General features: G+C 37.3%; 1 protein-coding gene and 1 pseudogene across 5 annotated transcripts; one reads left to right on the top strand and one right to left on the bottom strand.

The window, feature by feature from the left end:
- The first annotated feature begins 6,578 nt into the window (after positions 1-6,578).
- Positions 6,579-8,805, top strand: LOC148731118 (uncharacterized; annotated as a pseudogene).
- Positions 8,806-9,525: 720 nt separating this feature from the next.
- LOC148731117 (uncharacterized) lies at positions 9,526-14,578 on the bottom strand. 5 transcript variants are annotated; one of them, XM_088760059.1, is made up of 3 exons: positions 14,457-14,578; positions 14,283-14,352; positions 9,526-11,156 (listed from the first exon to the last, which is right to left on the bottom strand). In XM_088760059.1, exon 3 carries the CDS (start codon positions 11,029-11,031, stop codon positions 10,231-10,233), a length of 801 nt encoding a protein of 266 aa, XP_088616185.1. In that variant the 5' UTR covers positions 11,032-11,156; positions 14,283-14,352; positions 14,457-14,578; the 3' UTR covers positions 9,526-10,230. The 5 variants fall into 5 exon arrangements, with proteins under 5 accessions (XP_088616185.1, XP_088616184.1, XP_088616186.1 ...); XM_088760058.1 differs by having other exon boundaries at positions 14,283-14,541; XM_088760060.1 differs by lacking the exons at positions 14,283-14,352; positions 14,457-14,578 and adding an exon at positions 11,552-11,768.
- Between the last annotated feature and the right edge of the window lie 5,183 nt (positions 14,579-19,761).

The raw sequence follows: 19,761 nt of genomic DNA, 5'->3' as shown, positions 1-19,761 counted from the left end.
AGGGGCAATAGTTAATTACACTCTCATTTTAAAGACGAACTATCTGGGCCCTGTCCGAAAAGCGATATCACTCAAACGTAAGGTGTGAAATCACACTTTCTTTGTTCCTGAGGCTTGACAACAACAGCGTTGTTTCTTTTTCAATCCTTGCGTCAGTGGTTGAAAAAAGACACGTACGCAGTTTTCTTTCCTTTCTTTTCATGAAGAGGAAATTTCCAGGATCAGTTTTTTTTGCCTGCCCTCTTTCAAAGCCTAAGATGCAGTAGTTAATAACCCTCTCATTTTAAAGACGCCCTTTAGCATTGCAAAGTGTAAGGCTAAAAGCTAATTCTTTTTTTTTAGTGGTTTTCCTAATTTGTAGTATTTTTTTTGAACTTGATGAGCACATTGTTTTTTCACATTGGCTGTCCCTTTGTGCGCGTTTCTTTTACGTTCCTTGCGTCAGTGGTTGAAAAAAGATCGCACGCAGTTTTCTTTCCTTATATATATTTCTCGTTTCGTCTTTTGACAGTGCCTTTCTGATTCCTTTTACCTTAGTAGATAGCTCTTAAAAAAAAAAATCAAAGCTTGCTAAATTTTTTCAAAACATTCCCGTTAGAAGTAAGAAGTTCTTGAAATTACGGCTGTTTCCATCATGAGATTTACTGATCAAATTTGCCAGTCAAAACTTAAATGAAATGTCAAAAATAAAATGTCAATCTTGTTCAGTTGGTCACGACTTTACTGTGTTGGTGGCTCCTAAAAGAGCCGTTGTTTGATTGGTTGCTCATAGTGCAGTTACAGAAGTGTCGATTTCACTTTCTCCTCCAATTCATCAAGTCCTCTGAGCATGTTCTCGACACTTTCAACCACAGAACGATAATTCTTCATTACAGAAGACAAATCTTGTTGTTCTGGTAAAGATGCAACTGTCTCTTGCAATTTGATTTTCTTTGCTTTTAGTTCCTCCAATAAATCGAGGCGTTCATCGCAGATGTAATCTAGGATTTCACGCTTTCGATCCATGCTGGCAGGAATTCTTGAAATGAAGGTTTTTTTCGCGCGCGCTCATAAATAACCGCTGTGAAATATCCTCCCACAATTGGTTTCTCGCACACGTTTACCACTTTGTATATAATTTGTGGGTAGAAGTATTTTTTGCACTTGATGAGCACATTGTTTTTCAATCCTTGCGTCAATGTCGCTTTTCGGGCCCTGTCCGAAAAGCGACATCACTCAAACGTATGAAGGTGTGAAATCACACTTTCTTTGTTCCTGAGGCTTGACAACAACAGCGTTGTTTCTTTTTCAATCCTTGCGTCAGTAGTTGAAAAAAGACACGCACGCAGTTTTCTTTCTCTTCTTTTCATGAATAGATAATTTCCAGGATCAGTTTTTTTGCCTGCCCTCTTTCAAAGTGTAAAATGCAATAGTTAATAACACTCTCATTTTAAAGACACCCTTTAGCATTGCAAAGTGTATGGCTAAAAGCTAATTCTTTGTGATTTAGTGGTTTTCCTAATTTGTAGGTAGAAGTATTTTTTTGAACTTGATGAGCACATCGTTTTTTCACATTGTCGTCTGTCGCATTGCGCGCGTTTATTTTACATTCCTTGCGTCTGTGGTTGAAAAAAGAACGCACGCAGTTTTCTTTTCTTTCTTTTCTTAAAGAGGTAATTTCCAGGACGACCAGTTTTTTTTGCCTGCTCTCTGTTTATTCTAAAACGGCTTCGCGTGGGCAAAACAAAAACAACTTTAAAACAAAACAAGTTTAACGCGAATGGAAAAAAATGATCGCTCTCAGCTTTCCGAGAACGCTTAATTGCAATAACATGACTGGAATAAATCACTTTTACTGATAAAATACCTCGCAAACTTTTATATTTATTTATTTATTTACTGTGTACTGGAGTGGAGCATTAAACGTTAGGACTCTATCGCAAGCGACAAGCTTACACCATGATTACAACTCGAATCACGTAGTGTGAATCAACCTTCGTGAATCATGTCGCGTCCTTCCGACAGACGCGTCATGTCGAGGTACTGACATTACTAACTCACCCCCTGCTAATCTGTCTGTGTTTTCCCTAGTAGGCTCCCGTGGGGAACCAAAATGTCATCATTAAAAATTTGCGGACTAGAGCGAAGTTAACCCGAGTCTAAGTTCGCGTTACCGAACAGAAAAATCCCAAAAGACAGACAAAAAAAGCTTCATTGTCTTAAAAAATCCTAACCAAAACAATAGGCAAAGTTTGATACGAAATGTTACTACACATATCACATGACCTAAAAGCTGCTGACCACCCCTAGTCTCTACCGTTTCTACCAGCTGAACGCCGATAGAGACAAAAGAAAAGAACAAGAGATGCTGCACTTCATTAAGAAATCAAGATCTGTGTATCGGCTCGGAAAACAAGTCGTGTTTCAAGATTGTACAATGAATCCGATACTTCACTGAATAATTTTGCTTTACCCTCCCTTCAGGACTCCTTTAATTTCGCTTTTGCTTTGATTTGAATAGCGAATTATAGTTTGAATTAGGTAAAGAGAGTAGGATTGGCTGTGTGCTGTGGCATCTACTCAACTTCATACGAAATTTAGCGTGTAGTTTTTCCTCTTTATTCTCTACAAAAGAGATGTCAAAACGGTGCCACCTTAGGAATGTGGGAATAAACAGTAATATATATTTAGATATAATTATAATAATCAGTGTCTCGTGTTCGTATGTCGATGAGCTCTATCTAGATAATCATCGAGTAATTAACTTAACGAAGCTTGTTTTCAGCGAAAGTCTTGGATACTTGGTGCTCTTCTGCTATGAAAATTTCGTATTCAATAGATGCTTTAAAATATTTCCGGTCTAAATGGTGTGCTGTTTTAGTTATCTAGTTATTTGTTTTTATTCATTTATCGATTAATGCATCGATTAATTCGAAGCTTCAACATCCCGCCGTGCGACCCATGAGCATTTGACTGCCGTCCGTGCCCTTATGTTGGGAAATTTGAGTCCTGCCTGGTTTGGGTGGGGAGTTTAAACCGGAAGTTTCCAGTCTTTCTAGCAGAATACAAGTGTTTTACCTTTTAATGTGGAGTTCAGTAAAAGTGAAAAACTTAAATCTAGGATCTAACGCTTGGTAGACATGTAGGAATAATATTGACAATCAAATCCAGCACTTGGATGGGGAATTTGAACACAGTTTTTGACAGTTTTTTTAACATATTTATTGGCTCAGTAATTTTTTCTATCTAGTCTCCCTAACTTTATCGTTGTTCTGTATTTCTCTACTCATGTGCCGCACTGGTGAAATAAACTAGCCTGTGAGTGACTTTTGATTAGACTACTAAAGTTAATAATTTACCAGCTTATATTTGTCTCGGCTCCACTTGCCATAATCATCCCCAGATATCGCAAACGTGCATGAGAAGATGAGGGTGAGAGTTTGACTTTTTAATACCATTCGTTGTAAGAGAAAAATAAAAGACTTATCTCGAAAACAGTTTGTGAAAAAAAAAAAAAAAAAAAAAAACTAAGTTAACATGCCATAATTTTAAACTATAGTTGAACTGAATATTGTGTTATAATGCTTGATTTTCTATCGTTTTCTCTGCTCTCCATATCGCCCACGATGGATCAAATACATGTAATTGCATCAGGCGGTAAGTGACAGCTTAAAACTAAATATTGTAACGAAGATAATACGTATCTTTGTGTATCTTTCATTTACCGCATCGAAAACAAAGTAAACAGGGTCGTGGCATTTGCTTAAATAGAAGTAAAGTGATGGACGATCTTATGTTCAATACAAAGATAAAAAAAAAAAAAATTGGTGAAGAATTTTCATAAGTGACACACGTACTGTACACTTATTGAATAAGCAATGTCTTAGGGTCCATTGGCTAGTCCGGCATTGAGACAAAGTTTTGCCTTTGTTTAACTAAACTCGTTCTAGGCCATCTTCAGTTTATCTGAATCAGTTTATATGAATATCTATTTTTATAAACAGTGTCAAGAGGGCCGAAAGCTAATGGTGGAAGGACATTTCTTGAACTAATAAAATTAACCCTCTTACAGAGAATCTTCGAGGCCCACTCCTTGCGTGAAACCGCGGTTTTGGTTAAACCTGTTGTACATAGCCGGCCCTATGCATGTGGCTAAATCCCAATGGGAACTTAAAAGCATTTCTTTGACCATCAGTCCTAACAAGACAAAACAGGTCTTCCTACACGGTGTTGACTTGTTTTTTAAATGAATGCATCATGTTCGTGAGGTTTTTGTTTGTTGTTGATGATTAGGAATATGACAAGGACATTGTCATGTGTGTTCTCAATGTTTTCGTCATTTTCTTCTGACTCGCAGTACTTATTTTTCTGCTGTTTGCAAAATGTCGAAGAAATTCCCCCAAAATTTACTACGGCAGTAATTTCCACGTGGAAGGACTAGTATTCCTATCCTCCTCAACTCGATATAGCCATTGGAGAGAAACTGGGGCTAAGTTATCTAAGCTAGTTCGCCAATCCAAACTGAGTTGGATGCTTCTCAGTTCTTGAGCAACGAGGGTCATAAAATGTAACCCATGCATAAGATACAGCAGATTGTCTCGAAATTACTTTAGCGAGGTTAATGTCTGCTCTGTTTCATACGAAATTAATATACCTAATGAGACGTTTTACTGTGTAGTATCGCTGAGTATTTTTAAGAGTTGTGCCGTATCTTGACGAGCCCGTTGGGCGAGTCAAAATACAAATAACCAGTAACAAATCCTCATCGATACTACACAACAAAACGTTTAATGAGTTACTTGTTATCCCAAACGCCAAATTGTAATTTGACTGCGGGCGAATTTTTCGGACATCTCTTTACGGGAATGCGTGACAGAAGTAGTGCGAAATTCGTACTTTGTCGTGTTGCTGTTTCTGTTTTGTTCTGTTTTGTTTCTTCGTTCGATATATCCAATTAACTTGGATCAATATTCGCCAGTCATTCCGACTCTTCCTCGTCAGAAAAATGACTTCAATTCTCCGCCAGTTTTTGTAACTCCAATTCATCGCTTGTGCGATGCGAGAAAACCTGTGTAACCGGTTCTCTGGAGTACAAATACCGCGTGATATTTGTACCCGTCGTAGGCGTTATTTGTACTCTACGGAGTGTAGTTGGATAATAAAATAGGGTAAACAGTGACAAACCTGATAGAGGAAAAATATCTCCCTGATTTTAAAAGTTCGAACCATGAAGGATATTCATTACAATGAAATGAACTGCAAAACATTATGGCATATTAACTTAGAGGAGTCTCTATAAGAAAGTAGCATTTATCTCATTTTATCTATTTGCGTCATAATGATACAGTAATCAGCGGGCGCTGTCGACCTTGATACACTTATTGCATTAGCTCACTTTAGCAATGATTTCATTAATAAATGGAAACAGGAGATTCTTACTATTTTCCATCAGTTCAATTCTGATAATTTTGGAATTAAAAGTACGAAATAAGAGTTATCTTGCCATGATTTCCATTGCTAAATACCCCGAAAAAAAAAAACACTATTGAGCGACAGACATCCAAAAGATAAAGTACAAACAAAAACTTTCCATTCCGGTCAGATGTGCAGATAATTTCGAAATAATTTACAAAGCCAAAACTGCAGAGTATTTTTTTTTCTAATTTGTTTCTTCCTCCGCTCATATATTTAGCAAACTTATCATCATTCAGCATAATTAATCGAACAAGAACAAACGAAGTGAAAATCTGGCAATTTCTGCAAGCGTCCTATACACAGTCAAACCTCTGCCAAAACAGCGGAGTATTGTTTTTTCCAATTTGTTTCTTCCTCCGCTCATATATTTAGCAAACTTATCATCATTTAGCATAATTAATCGAACAAGAACAAATGAAGTGAAAATCTGGCAATTTCTGCAAGCGTCCTATACACAGTCAAACCTGTCTTAAAAGTTAACCTGCGGGAAATGGCTTTGTAACCGCTCCATGCAGGTTCCACAGAATAGGTTACTATAAGGAAACGACAAAAAAGTCATTTGTACCATAATTGACCACTCCATGTAAAAGAATTCGCCCAGTAATAATATGTGCATTGATTTCGGGAACTAAATATGGATTCAATTCTACAGAGAGATCATTCTTAGTTTTATTTGAGTGGTCCGCTTTAAGTGGCTGTTCGATACAGTTGAAAGACAATGCAAACGGGCCGTTGGGACTCAGTAAAGGCTGATCGCAACCACTAATGGAAGTGATAATTTTACATTGATTAAGGGGTAACAGTTTCGGGACTTTGATAACTGATCAACTAATACAGGGTGACCTCTACCATGGTGCCTCTTTATACAGGGTTCGACTGTATTAAGCAAAAATGCTTCTGTTAAAAAGTTCGCTTTACAAGGTCGAAATATTTTCGAATTTCTGACAAACAACTTTGTCACGCAAGAAACAAATGGAAAGACATGTATCAATGTGTTGCCTACAAATATCGTACGTTACCTTGGATTGTTGTTCATTTATTAATCTTCAAGGCATCTAGTCCATTAATCCGACAATAAGAGGAATTTTTCAAATCCTTAGCCCATATGATAAATCCGGCTTCATTAAATAAGATTTATCATTAGTGCAATATTCTTTCTTTAATTGAACTAACTCTTTTCTTTTTATTACTTTCTTCTCCTGGTAACTGCTTATTACAGCATGTAAGTATTAGTTTAACGGGTTAACCCACTCGATGATGAAATGTTGAATGATAACAATTTTGACAAGTTTTAAGTCAATTAAAACCTATTGATTTATGTTTTTATTGTTTCCTTTTTTTTCTATTTTTTCTGTTATCTACCTAACTGACCCTGTGACAATAAGGCGGTAAGTAGCCATTATTTTTCCTTTAACCCTCTAATGCATTATCGGTTTCATCATTTACATATTAAGTTAATGAAGACAATGTTATTAATCATTTGATTTTTATTCATTTGTTTTTATTTAATCCAAAGTTTATAACTTATTTCATTATTTCGTAAAGGCCAAATCGATTCTGGAGTAACAGAAGGTGTCTAGCGTTCTGTTTTCTTTGAGGGTGATACGTAGTATACTTATACCCAATCAAAACGTCGACGGGTCCCTCTGGTCGAGCGATATCGTCCTTTGACACGCCTTTGAACAACTTTGCCAGATTCTCGGTGCTCATGCTTTCGATGTCTGAAGTAATCTGATCAATATCATAGACTTCAATGTGTATTGTTTGACCTTGTGTATCAACTAAGGGTAGTATATATTTCATCGTATTCATCTTCTCATCCTGGGCTCCAATCTTTATGTTCGATAAATCTCCTTTCTTTCCTTTACGATTTTTTTCTCTAGCGGATAAGCACAAGCATAAGCACAAGCAGTCGCATAAGCAAGTGAGAACACCCACGACCTAAAGCATAAGCATAAGCACATGTTATGCTTATGTCGTGCTTATGTCGTAGTGCGAACGCGAGTGAAATAAGCATATATAAGCATAAGCGTAAGGTGGTCAACGAATCATCGCTCACTTTGACCCATACCTCCTCGAGAAACTATCCACAAACAAAATGGCGGACTCCAATCGATTTGACACTTCGGCAAATGCAGAGCTGTCAGTAGATGAACTTCTCTCCGAGGCGGTGAGACAATACCCGGTTTTGTATGATAAAGCAAGTAAAGATTTTAAACACTGGCAAGACGTCGCACGGAACACTGGTTTCCCTCAGGTAATTATTACTTTCTCTCATCATTTCTAGGCTAAGTTTAAGACTAACAAGGTTTACCTCATGAAGCTTTTCCCTGATATTGATAGTACTCGCGTCCACTTTACTTTGATATTCACGTAACACAGACCAGTTCGTACAATTGAAGAATTCGCCCGAAATGGCAAGCTGTTTCTCTTGTGACTGGATATTATTTGATAAAACGAAGCACATGGTTGATCTCTATCAAGTATCGTTGTGTGCAAAGTAGGTTTAAGGTTTTTCAAACTGAAACAGGCCAATATAGACTAAGAATCGATGCTTATAATTTTTAGGTAAAGATGCAGACTCTGCTTTCAAAAACCTGAGGAACAGATATTCAAGAAACAAGAAGAAAGTACAGAGTGTTAACGTCAGTGGAGCGGATACACAATCTGTCATAGATGCCAAAAGTGAAACAAGCGACATGTGCATGTTTTTGGCCTGGCTGGATCCATATGTTCAACCCCGTCGATCTTCCAGTAATCTTATAGTGATAGATGAAACCTCACAACTAGATGATGCTGATATTGACGATGAAGGTATATGCACTCCAGTAGACTGCAGCTCTGGTAGAAGCATCACCCCACACTCTAGCTTTGAGCCAAAGTCATTAAAGTCTAAGTCATTAAAGTCTAAAGTAACTGGTCGGCTAAAATACCTGCATGCCAAACGCCCTAGAGTAAATAACGAAGCTATTGAAGGAGCTGAAATGGATTTTCTCAAATCTATTGGAAATCACCTTGTAAGTAACGACAGTCAGAGAGAACAAAAAGATGAAGAACGCCTTTTTGGAGAACTGGTTGCTGCCCAACTGAGAAAGATGCCAACACAGAAAGACTGACGACCAAGATGGAAATAAACAATTTGATTTTTTCACGCTTATTAAAGATTAACTCTCAAGATGTTAATACTGTTAGCTATGTAGCTTCTAGGTACCCTGAAACTGCTAGCAGTAGTTTCATGTCTGAGCTGGGTAATGTACACGCTGTTTCAACATTTTCCCTAGGTTACTTCCTCCAGCAACTTCGACACGAGGGGTTATAAATGCCAAGAGTATCCACCCTACTTAGTTATGTATTGGTATTTGAAACAAGGCATAATTGTCTGAGTCTGCTGTGATGTAATGTCAACATTATTTTATTATTACAACCAGTTCGATAAAAGGATTTAGATAATTATTGTACAAGTTTTAGTTATAGATTATAAAATAGTTATAAATAGAGAGTTATGTTCTTTTCAAACAAACAGTTTTGAAACTATTTCCTTTTCACATGGGTGTTCTAATAAACAAAAGGGCAGTGTTGTTGAATGTTGAAAGCAATTAACCGGTTCCTGACCATGTCAATCAGCCAATCCCTCCTTTCTCAAACTCAAAACACATCATTGATCTCTTGTTTCCTTAGTGACAGCCTTGCTCATAATTTGTGTATTATGTACAAAAACATCAACAGGACAATTCGTATGTAAAGTATTGTGTTATCATATTTATGATAAGACAGCAATTTATACAAGTGTTATAAAGACAAATTGCATTCACCTCTCTCAGAGATATCACTCTAGAATCTAGAAGGGGTTGAAATTGCTGGTTATGGATATCCGATATTCAGTAAGAAAAGGACATGGATTGTTGACTGTCACCAGAAGCCAAATAACGTATGGTGAGTGCAAGACGTTCTGATGGTGAGATAGGCTGTCTGAATCTTATAACTTGCTTCTTATAAGTGGGCCAACCTTGGAAAGGAGGCAATCAAAACACTCGTGACATTCTGATGTAACTAAAATGAGACCAATAATCATTCAATGAACCAATGACTGAACTTTATATTTGAACAATATTTCGAGCGAGCCCTTGTAACATCATGTTGAACTAAAGTTGGAATTAAAAGTTTACTGTAGCATATACAAAGTAACACAGTACTGAGGCAAAAAATATATTTATCAAGTTTATATTTTCATCAAATTTTCAGGGTTTTTTTTTAAGTAAAATAATATACAAAAACTTGCCTGCAAAATAACAAAACGCTAGCGGCAATAATGTTCGGAGTGTAAGCCTTTTACACTAGTTTTTCAGCAGACTTTTAAAATTCGCTTACTGAAAGCATAGTTAACTATGCTGAAAGTATAGCTGTCTGTCACTACCACGAAGTTCCAAAACAAGATAATTGAACTCCCCTTAAGCTTTCTTCCGACGATAGATCTCCCTTACCCAAAATCTGAAGGTCTGATGGATCTTCTGGCATTACGTCGCCTTCGTAAGCGAAAAAGGTAAATTACAAGCAACGCAAAGAGAAAGATTTCATCTTCATCCACCATCTTGATTGTAGCCGAGGAAGACTGGTATCGAAGAATTTGTTGATACTGCGCCTGCGTATGCTCTTATGCTTATGTTCTGTGTTCTCACTTGCTTATGCTTTTGCTTGTGCTTATTCTTGGGCTTGTGCTTATGCGCTAGTAAAAACCAGCCTTGAGCATGAACGTAGTACATAGGACACATCGTCGCTTTAGAGATCCGGCATGATCGATTTTTTAAAGTCTCGTTTGAATTGTGCATAAGCGCGAACTTCTCCTTCAAATCGTTGCAGTTCTACTTTTTCTAACTGAAGGTTCGAGGACGGGCAAGTCTCTCTCTTTGCTATTTTATCATCTTTTGGACCGATTAACGACGTGAGCTTTTCGGTCATATCATCGAGCCGGCATTGTATCGGTGATGCAAATTTTATAGCGTTTTCTGAAGTGTCATGGTCTGCTAAATCTAAAACGTCATCGTTTGCAATTTTACACTCGGCATACGCATCTTCTATCTGTCTTAAAGACCTTTCCAGAGTATGTGCGGCAATGTTATTATCAAGAAAATGCTTTGTATTATTACAAATAGAGCCAAAAACTGTTTGCGCTTTCGCGCGCATTGTAAGTGCCTTTTCTGCTTTCCTCTCTCTTTCCGCGCGCTCCTTCATTTCTGTTTCATGACGTAATGTGTTCTCTCGAACGACAATTTCTGATCTAACTGATTTCTGTATATACTGGATTTTACGCGCTGTCGCTTCTAGAAACAGGTCCCGCAACTCGGTAATCCACCTCTCCACGACTTCAAGTTCTTCATCCGTTAAATACATCGTGTATAGATCGTGCTTACTTTCAACGATATCCCATGCTTCTGAAAGCCTCACGTAATTACCTTCGACCATTTTTTGTCCTTGGTCGGCATCCATAGGCTTCAGGAGTTCATTGTGCATCCTGGTAAACATTACTTTGGCTGTTCGTCGAATGTTTTTGGTTTCTTCTGCCATCTCAGTGTTATCCATCACGGTCCTCGGAGTTACCGATTGGGATTGGAATGTTTCGTCAGTTGTGGGCTTTTGGTTCACTGTTATCAAACATCTTTATTGACGACTATAGTGTCAGACAATCAAAGAAGTGCGTTCGAATCCTAAAAGGAAGTCACATTGTTATGAAATGCTCAGATAATAAAGTATACGAAACGATTTGATATTTACCAATTGAGTCGACCAGGCCCACAGCTGACAAATGACTTACATTAGTATTATGACATCACTATAACGTATCTTATTAGCGGATAAATTAACTTAATGATCAATAATAGAATTTCTCCACGAAACAGTCTTGAGGTTCCAAAATACATTCCCTTCTCTCGCATCATGTTCAATGGACAAAGCTATTTGAAAAGCCCTTCGATCGTCTAATTCCGAACAAGCTAACTATATGTAAAACTAAACAGGCAAAGTAAACACATCAATTATGTATTTTCAATCGCAAAATAATAATAATAATATTAGATAAACCGGTGTTAAGAACACTACTGACCATAAAGAAGAACCGTACACAATGTTCCTTGTCGTTTAAGATATTTACCCCCGACCTCCAACGATAGGATTTTTTCTCCCTTTATTTTTTCGCCACATTTCGTCGTTGTCTTCTTGGTTCAAATGTCGTCCAAAAATTGGATACTGGATGTAAAGATTTTCCAGGAGTCACTCGAAAGAGAAAGAAAACTCCTGATAGTAATTCAATAAGACTAGATTAGAAAGATGGCGGCTTTCCTGGCCTTTTCTAAGGGTAAGGGTTAATGATTGCTATTTTTGCTATGCATGTTTATCCATTCCTTGAACTTTTTGCTTATTAAAATTAAGCCTTTGGCTGCATTTGCATAGAATGCACTTACTTTCGAGCGGCTGAATAATATCGATCGAGATAGCTTGGAAGTTTCGAGAACAATAACAAACAGGTACCTGCATTTGACATAGGATTTGTTTCATTTTGTTATTGATAAAAGCAAAAAGGGCCCTGCAACCCGATTCCCTTTTTTTGGACGACTTTTCATATTTCTAAACTATTAAAAAGTCTGATCGTAACGCCCTTCGCTATTCACTACTCGCAAAGTAACTTTCTACCTAGTCTCCGAATAGACGAGATTTCAACCAACACAGGTTTCCTGCCATTTTTTCCGGGAATCAAGGTTAATGATAAGTATGCTAAAATGATTAACAACAGTTGACTATTTGTTGTTTTCTTTCTTTCATTTCACCTCATGCTCAACAGGGTGTAAGTACCTATTTATTGTGCTAGGTATGTTTACCTATTCCTTAACTGATTTAATTGTTTGAGATCAAAGTACTCGTATTTCAAATAAGCCTTTGGTTGTATTTGCATAGAATGCACTTACTTTCGAGCGGCTGAATAATATCGATCGAGATAGCTTGGAAGTTACGAGAACAATAACAAACAGGTAGCTGCATTTGACATAGGATTTGTTTCATTTTGTTATTGATAAAAGCAAAAAGGGCCCTGCAACCCGATTCCCTTTTTTGGACAACTTTTCATATTTCTAAAGGATTAAAAAGTCTGATCGTAACGCCCTTCGCTATTCACTACTCGCAAAATAACTTTCTACGTAGTCTCCGAATAGACGAGATTTCAACCAACACAGGTTTCCTGCCATTTTTTCTGGGAATAAAGGTTAATGATAAGTATGCTAAAATGATTAACAACAGTTGACTATTTGTTGTTTTCTTTCTTTCATTTCACCTCATGCTCAACAGCCTGTAAGTACCTATTTATTGTGCTACGTATGTTTACCTATTCCTTAATTTAATTGTTTGAGATCAAAGTACTCGTATTTCAAATAAGCCTTTGGTTGTATTTGCATAGAATGCACTTACTTTCGAGCGGCTGAATAATATCGATCGAGATAGCTTGGAAGTTACGAGAACAATAACAAACAGGTAGCTGCATTTGACATTGGATTTGTTCCATTTTGTTATTGATAAAAGCAAAAAGAGCCCAGCAACCCGATTCCCTTTTTTTGGACGACTTTTCATATTTCTAAACTATTAAAAAGTCTGATCGTAACACCCTTCGCTATTCACTACTCGCAAAATAACTTTCTACGTAGTCTCCGAATAGACGAGATTTCAACCAACACAGTTTTCCTGCCATTTTTTCTGGGAATAAGGGTTAATGATAAGTATGCTAAAATGATTAACAACAGTTGACTATTTGTTGTTTTCTTTCTTTCATTTCACCTCATGCTCAACAGGGTGTAAGTACCTATTTATTGTGCTACGTATGTTTACCTATTCCTTAATTTAATTGTTTGAGATCAAAGTACTCGTATTTCAAATAAGCCTTTGCTTGTATTTGCATTGAATGCACTTACTTTCGAGCGGCTGAATAATATCGATCGAGATAGCTTGGAAGCTACGAGAACAATAACAAACAGGCAGCTGCATTTGACATAGGATTTGTTTCAGTATGATATTGATAAAAGCAAAGAGGGCCCTGCAACCCGATTCCCTTTTTTTGGACGACTTTTGACACTTTTAAGTTTTTAAAAAAGTCCGATCATAACGCCCTTGGCTATTCACTATTCGCAATATAATGTTATCGTTGAATACAATCTCGCATTCTGATTGGTTAAGTGAGCTTGAGGTTCTTCCTTGTTTTGAACTGAACAGTTAATTCTTGGAGAGGCATGTAAAACCTCTTTCGCTCGCGATAACGCGAAAGCGAGAAAATCATCTAAACACGGCCCACAAAAAACAATATCCGAGCTCACAGGTCAGGTCAATGCGGTTTCAATATCCACCTACAGCCATACTCTTTAAGAAAATCAACGAAGGATGTCAAGTAAGTTGGCTGGGTTTGCAGTGGTACGAGTACGACTGTCACAGCTGCCAACGCCAGCGACGGTCCACGCACTGAAGCCGTTTGCGAGAAATTTAAGTCAACAGCCTTGTACCTCCATTAGTAGTTGGAAATAGCACAACAGCAATGAATAACGGCAGTGATTATCTAACAGAAAGAGTTCTAGGTGCACAGGTCACCAATGTATCGTTCAACAACTCTCCAGTGAATATTTCCCTCAACTTTCGGTCGAATGCTCATCCTAACAACTTAATTAGCTAATGGCAGTTGCCAGTAATGAATTTCTACAAATAAAAAGATCAAAGTTTTTGGACTTTGTATGAAACACTTCTAAGTTTTTAAAGGATTTAGCTACCGATGAATACACGTATTTTTACTTCAAGGTACTTACCTTGTATTGATAGCGATGTTAAGCTTTCAGCGCTTTCGCTTGCACACTTCATTTCTTTCCGTTTTGCCACCTAAGAGACAAAAAGCTGTAAATTATTTTCCCTCTCGAGCAAACTCAGTGGAAACTTGAAAAAAAGATGTTAATAATAAACGGCTTGTAAATCCTGTGAAATACCACCATTGTCTTTAAATAGTGTGAAGCTTGCTAAAATAGTTTGAAAACCAATGTACAAACAAGGTTCAAATAAAAGGTGTCGACCTTGCTTTCTATTCGCTAACATAATAACTGTTCTGACAGTTGACTTCGAAATGGCTTTCAAGAGCGCGCGCTCAGGATGAAAACAAACAATATTATGTGCTACGTATGTTTACCTCTTCCTTGATCTAATTGTTTGAGATCAAAGTACTCGTATTTCAAATAAGCTTTTGGTTGTATTTGCATAGAATGCATATACTTTCGAGCGGCTGAATAATATCGATAGAGACGGCTTAGAAGCTACGGGAACAATAAGAAATAGGTAGCTGCATTTTACACAAGGGTTGGTCCATTTTGTTTTTAATACCTGATTTCCCTTTTATAAACGACTTGTAACATTTTTTTTTTAATTATTTAAAAGTCTGATCATAACACCCCTTACTATTCACTATTTGGGAAAAACTATGTGCGTAATATCTCGTAATTCTCTGATGAGTCAGGTTGTTTTTTTTTTTAAATACACTCGCGCGTTATAACTAAAATTTATTAGAAGGCGTCACAAAACCTCTCGGGATGTTGGGAGAGCACTCAAAAAGCTTTTTAATCACCCACCCTTAGCTCGTGTTCTCCCAACATTATGTGTGGCTCTAAAGCCCGAAAAATGTGTTTTAGTGCTTAATGAAAAGAAATGTCGAATCTTGTTGGGAAATCCGAATGCTAGGATTCGAGAAAGTGTTGAAATGTTACAAGACAAAGTGAAATTTCCAATTTTTTGGAATAATGAAAACCAACAAATAGGATACATATCTACATACGTTATTTAATCACTCCCTCATAGGGCTTTTCGGGGCCATTCTTACAACACCACTCACCCATCCCACCCAGGGAAGGACTTCCACCACACAGTGATCTCGCATGTGTGAAATTAACGTCTCTTAGGCCCACCCCTAACCCTGCAGGAGACGGGGTCAGCGCTTTAGTTGTCCTTATCCGAGAAGACTAGAACATCTATCCATTTCTTAATATTATAGAAAGGTAGCAAATTCTCCTCTGTTAATTTAAGACCATGAGTATTGGACCGACCGGGACACGAACCCTCGACCTCCCGCACAATACAATCCGGCGCTCTAGCCAATTGAGCTAACCGGGTGGCGGTTAGCAAAAATTTAATGAAAAGGTGAATGCCTTTCGTTGCATTCGAGAGCATTGAAAGTTAGAGATCAAACTTGGCGGAAAATATACTTTGAACGATCCCTGCAGTCTTGCGACAGAACTCGACTTCCTATAACATCTTTGCCGGGTCTTATGCAGGTGACAAAACTTGAACAGCTACATCATAAATAGAATAAAGAGCTCTGTTTTTACCCTATGGAACCCTATGATAATTCTGTATGTGGATTTTCCCTGTTGAAGCTTTGACGTCGTTTCCTTTCAAATCGCACCTCACTTCAAGTGAACTTGTGAAATATATACAAATGACGGCAGCTACGAAATATCGAAGAGTATTGTTCGCAATACTCGTAATCTTTTACGGAATTAGGGTTTGTGAAAGATATGTTCTACTTTATGATAACGTCATGTTACGAGAACAAATAGCTCTTTTTCCAGGTTATCAATAAGAAAAATTGAAGTGCCCTTTACACAATATTTATACCTAAAAACCATTCCGCAGCTTGATATACCTTCCTGGCTTACTTATTGAGAGAAAAGGTCCAATGATTTCCACGCTATTATTATAACGTTTGAGTGCACAGATGAAGTGTTACATTCTTTTTTTTGTCCCAATGGAGGGTAGCAGAGTAACTTGTCAGTGTTAAAGTACCTAAGTAATGTGTTACATCTAGTTCCATACTTAGTCTTGCTGAGATCTCAATTCACGAAAATTTATGTGTAATACTTGCGTCGTATTTTCTGCATAGATTTCAATTTTATATATAGCATATTTGACTTCACCTACTTTCCGTTCGTTTCTTTGCTTGTGACATGTTTGGTCAAGCTAAAGAATGTTGTAGGACGTACATTGCTTGGAATTCTTTGTAATTGGATCTTTAAAAACAAGTCTTATATCACAATTTAATGTCGCTGTATTAAATCATTCTAAATTGCATTTTGGAATGTTCTGCATATTTAATTAGCCAGCCAAGCCTTAATACACTTGAGTTCCGTAAATGGTTAACTCCTCGTTACTAAGACCTCTCTAAACATTAATTTTAATTTTTCCCAGCTATCTCGAAACACTCTTGACCTTCTAGTCGTCGAAAGAAAATACAATTCTCAATGCGGGCACTCTAATTCTTTAGAAATTCGTAGGCAATATACAGACGCTAGGAATAGTTAGGTTACCCTTGAGTTCGATTTCATCAACAATATTTGCTTAGCGAAGGCCTACGTGTAGCTGTATCCCCCTCCTCCTCCCCGGAAGAGAGGGAACGTCTACGAAAACTTGACACGCATCGTGTTTATGACGTCGCTCTTTTGCTTAAAACAGTGCGATGATTTCCTATTGGCTAGCCATTTTGTCGATTCTTTCAAAAATTCTGATTAGTTAGAATTGGTAGTTTTATTCTCTATTAATGAACAAGATGATTAACAGAATGTCTTAGTGGTCACCTCGAGGGACAATAATGATCTACGGCGAAGTTTTAAGGCAAGTCTGCGTGACCCTCGGGAATAGAGAAATTTCAGGAAGAAACTCTTCACTATAATTACTGTGCAGCCGTTTCTGGAAGAAATTCTTCACTCTGATTATTATGCCGTCGTTAAAGCTCATATGGCCAAAGACCAGGAGCTACCCCAATGGACTTGGGATAAAATATTTGCCTGCTTTCAACAGTCGGTCTCGTTGGGAGCGGTTCTGCAAGGCTAATAGAGCTATCCAACTCTTTTTAGACGACGGTGTCCTCTTCTCTGTATCCCTATAGCATTGTATATACTGAAACACGTACACTGAATTGCGAATTTACTCAAAATAATGGAAAACGAATTCATTCGAATTCTGTTGTTTACTTCGATTATTTTTTGCGCAAGAACGTGCCACTACGCGGAAAATACCATCAGTCTATCAAGTTACAAAATCTTCCATAGATTAGAGTGACCTCGTATAACACGATTCTCGTCAAACTTATCAGTGTTAAAGTACCTAGCTAATGTGTTACATTTACTTCCATACTTGGTCCTGCTGAGATCTTAATCCATGGAAGTTTATGTTTAATACTTGCATCGTATGTTCTGCGTAAATTTCAGTTTTATATATAGCTTGTTTGACTTAACCGACTTTCCGTTCGTTTCTTTGCTAGTGACACGTTTGGTCTAGCTAAAGAATGTTGCAGGACCTACAATGCTTGGATGTAACTGTGTCTTTAAATATAAGTCTTATTTCACAATTGAATGTTGCTATATTAAATCGTTTTGCTATGTTATTATTAATAAAAGAGTAAGAATGATTAAGAAATAATTATCCAAACTTGTACTGAATTGTTACAAGTTTGAATTGTGCAGAGTCCCATTCAATTACACTATTGGCGGCTTTATTGAAACATTAGATCGAACTTCTAAGATGCGGGAATCCAAGTAACTCTGAGAATAGACTGTGTAGTTCTAAATTGAACACTAGCAAAAAAAATACATAAAATTCCCTACGTAAACATTTAGATAAAGCGGTAGTTAGAAAAAATATATATTAGTTTTTTAGCTTTTGCATTTAAATACTAACAATATGTTCTTCTTTCATTATCATTTCTCTCAATTTTCCAAAATGAACTCAATATCTAGGCTGTAAGTAGCCACCATTTTATCTTTTTTAAACATTTCGTAGACATTATAGTGTATGTAAATGGCAAAATATATTGAAGTGCTTTGAAAGCTTGAAACACTAATTTTGCTTCTTCCGCTTCTTTTATTCCCTTAATGTTACTGGATATGTCAGACGGTAAGTGGTTTTATGTTCACTGTCAAAACGAGTTTTTATCGAGAACACTTTTCACTCAGGCGCTTCGTAATGGGGTCGATTAATTTACACATCTCACTGTCAAACATCTAAAGAAAAAGCAGGAGTTCAATTTTTTCATATTTAGGGTTAAAAACTATTGGAAAAGGAAAACACATGAATAGATTGAATATTTCACCGCTAGTTTGCTGATTTGAGGTCACGTGACCTGATTTGACCTTAAAAACTAAGGAAAATACGTTACGCTTGTAGTACAGGTTTTTGAAGTATTTTTTGTTTGGATGAAACTGAACCATTCTAAATTACGTTTTGCAATATTATACACATTTAATTAGCAGTTGAGTTCCGCAACTGAGAGGTTAGCTCGTTATTACTAAGACCTCTCTAAACATTAATTTTAATTTTTCCCAGTTATCCCGATACACTCTCGACCTTCTAGTCATCAAAGGAAAATACAACTGTCAATGCGAGCACTCTAATTCCTTAGAAATTCGTGGGCACTATACAGACGCTAGGAATAGTTAGATTACCCTTGAGATATATTTCATCAACACTAATTGCTTAGCGAAGGCTTACATGTAGCTGTACCCCCCTCCTTCTCCCCGGAAGAGAGGGAACGTCTACGAAAGCCTGACATGCATCGTGTTTATGACGTCACTCTTTTGCATGAAACATTGCGATGATTTTCCATTGGCTAACTGTTTTGTCGATTCTTTCATAAATTCTGATTAGTTAGAGTTGATGGTTTTATTTTCTATTAACGAACAAGATGGTTAACAGAGTGTTTTAATGGTGACCTCTACGGACAACAATGTGACCCTCGGGAATAGAGAAATTTCAAGAAGAACGGCAGAAAGCCATTGCTATGTTTTTTGTGAGTTAAAGATGTCTCTGTTTCGTTACTAACTGGCTATGGAAAATCTTTTATATATGAGGCCGCCCCAGTAGTCGCTACATCTTCTCCGGAAGAAATTCTTCACTATAATTATTGTACCGTCGTTAAAGCTCAAATGGAAGATAAGGAGCTCTACCTCAATGGACTTGGGGTAAAAGAATTGTCTGCCTTCAACACTCGGTCTCGTTGAGGACGGTGTTGCAAGGCTAATAGAGCTGTCGAACTTTTTTTCGACGACCTTGTCAGTGACTACTATTGTAAGCAGAGACGGTGTGAACGTTGAAATCGTTTCGAAAGTGCGATGCTAATTGAACATCGTCCTTTTCTTACTCTATACCAATGCAAACATCGCTCATAATCCTCTTCTCTGTATCCCTATAGCATTGTATATACTGAAACACTCACACTGAATTGCGAATTTAGCCAAAATAATGGAAAACGAA

This window comes from Stylophora pistillata, chromosome 5, assembly GCF_964205215.1.
Source record: "Stylophora pistillata chromosome 5, jaStyPist1.2, whole genome shotgun sequence".
NCBI classification, from domain to species: Eukaryota; Metazoa; Cnidaria; class Anthozoa; order Scleractinia; family Pocilloporidae; genus Stylophora; species Stylophora pistillata.
The sequence above is the reverse complement of the archived record's forward strand: the minus strand, read 5'-3'. Positions and strand labels throughout refer to the sequence as shown.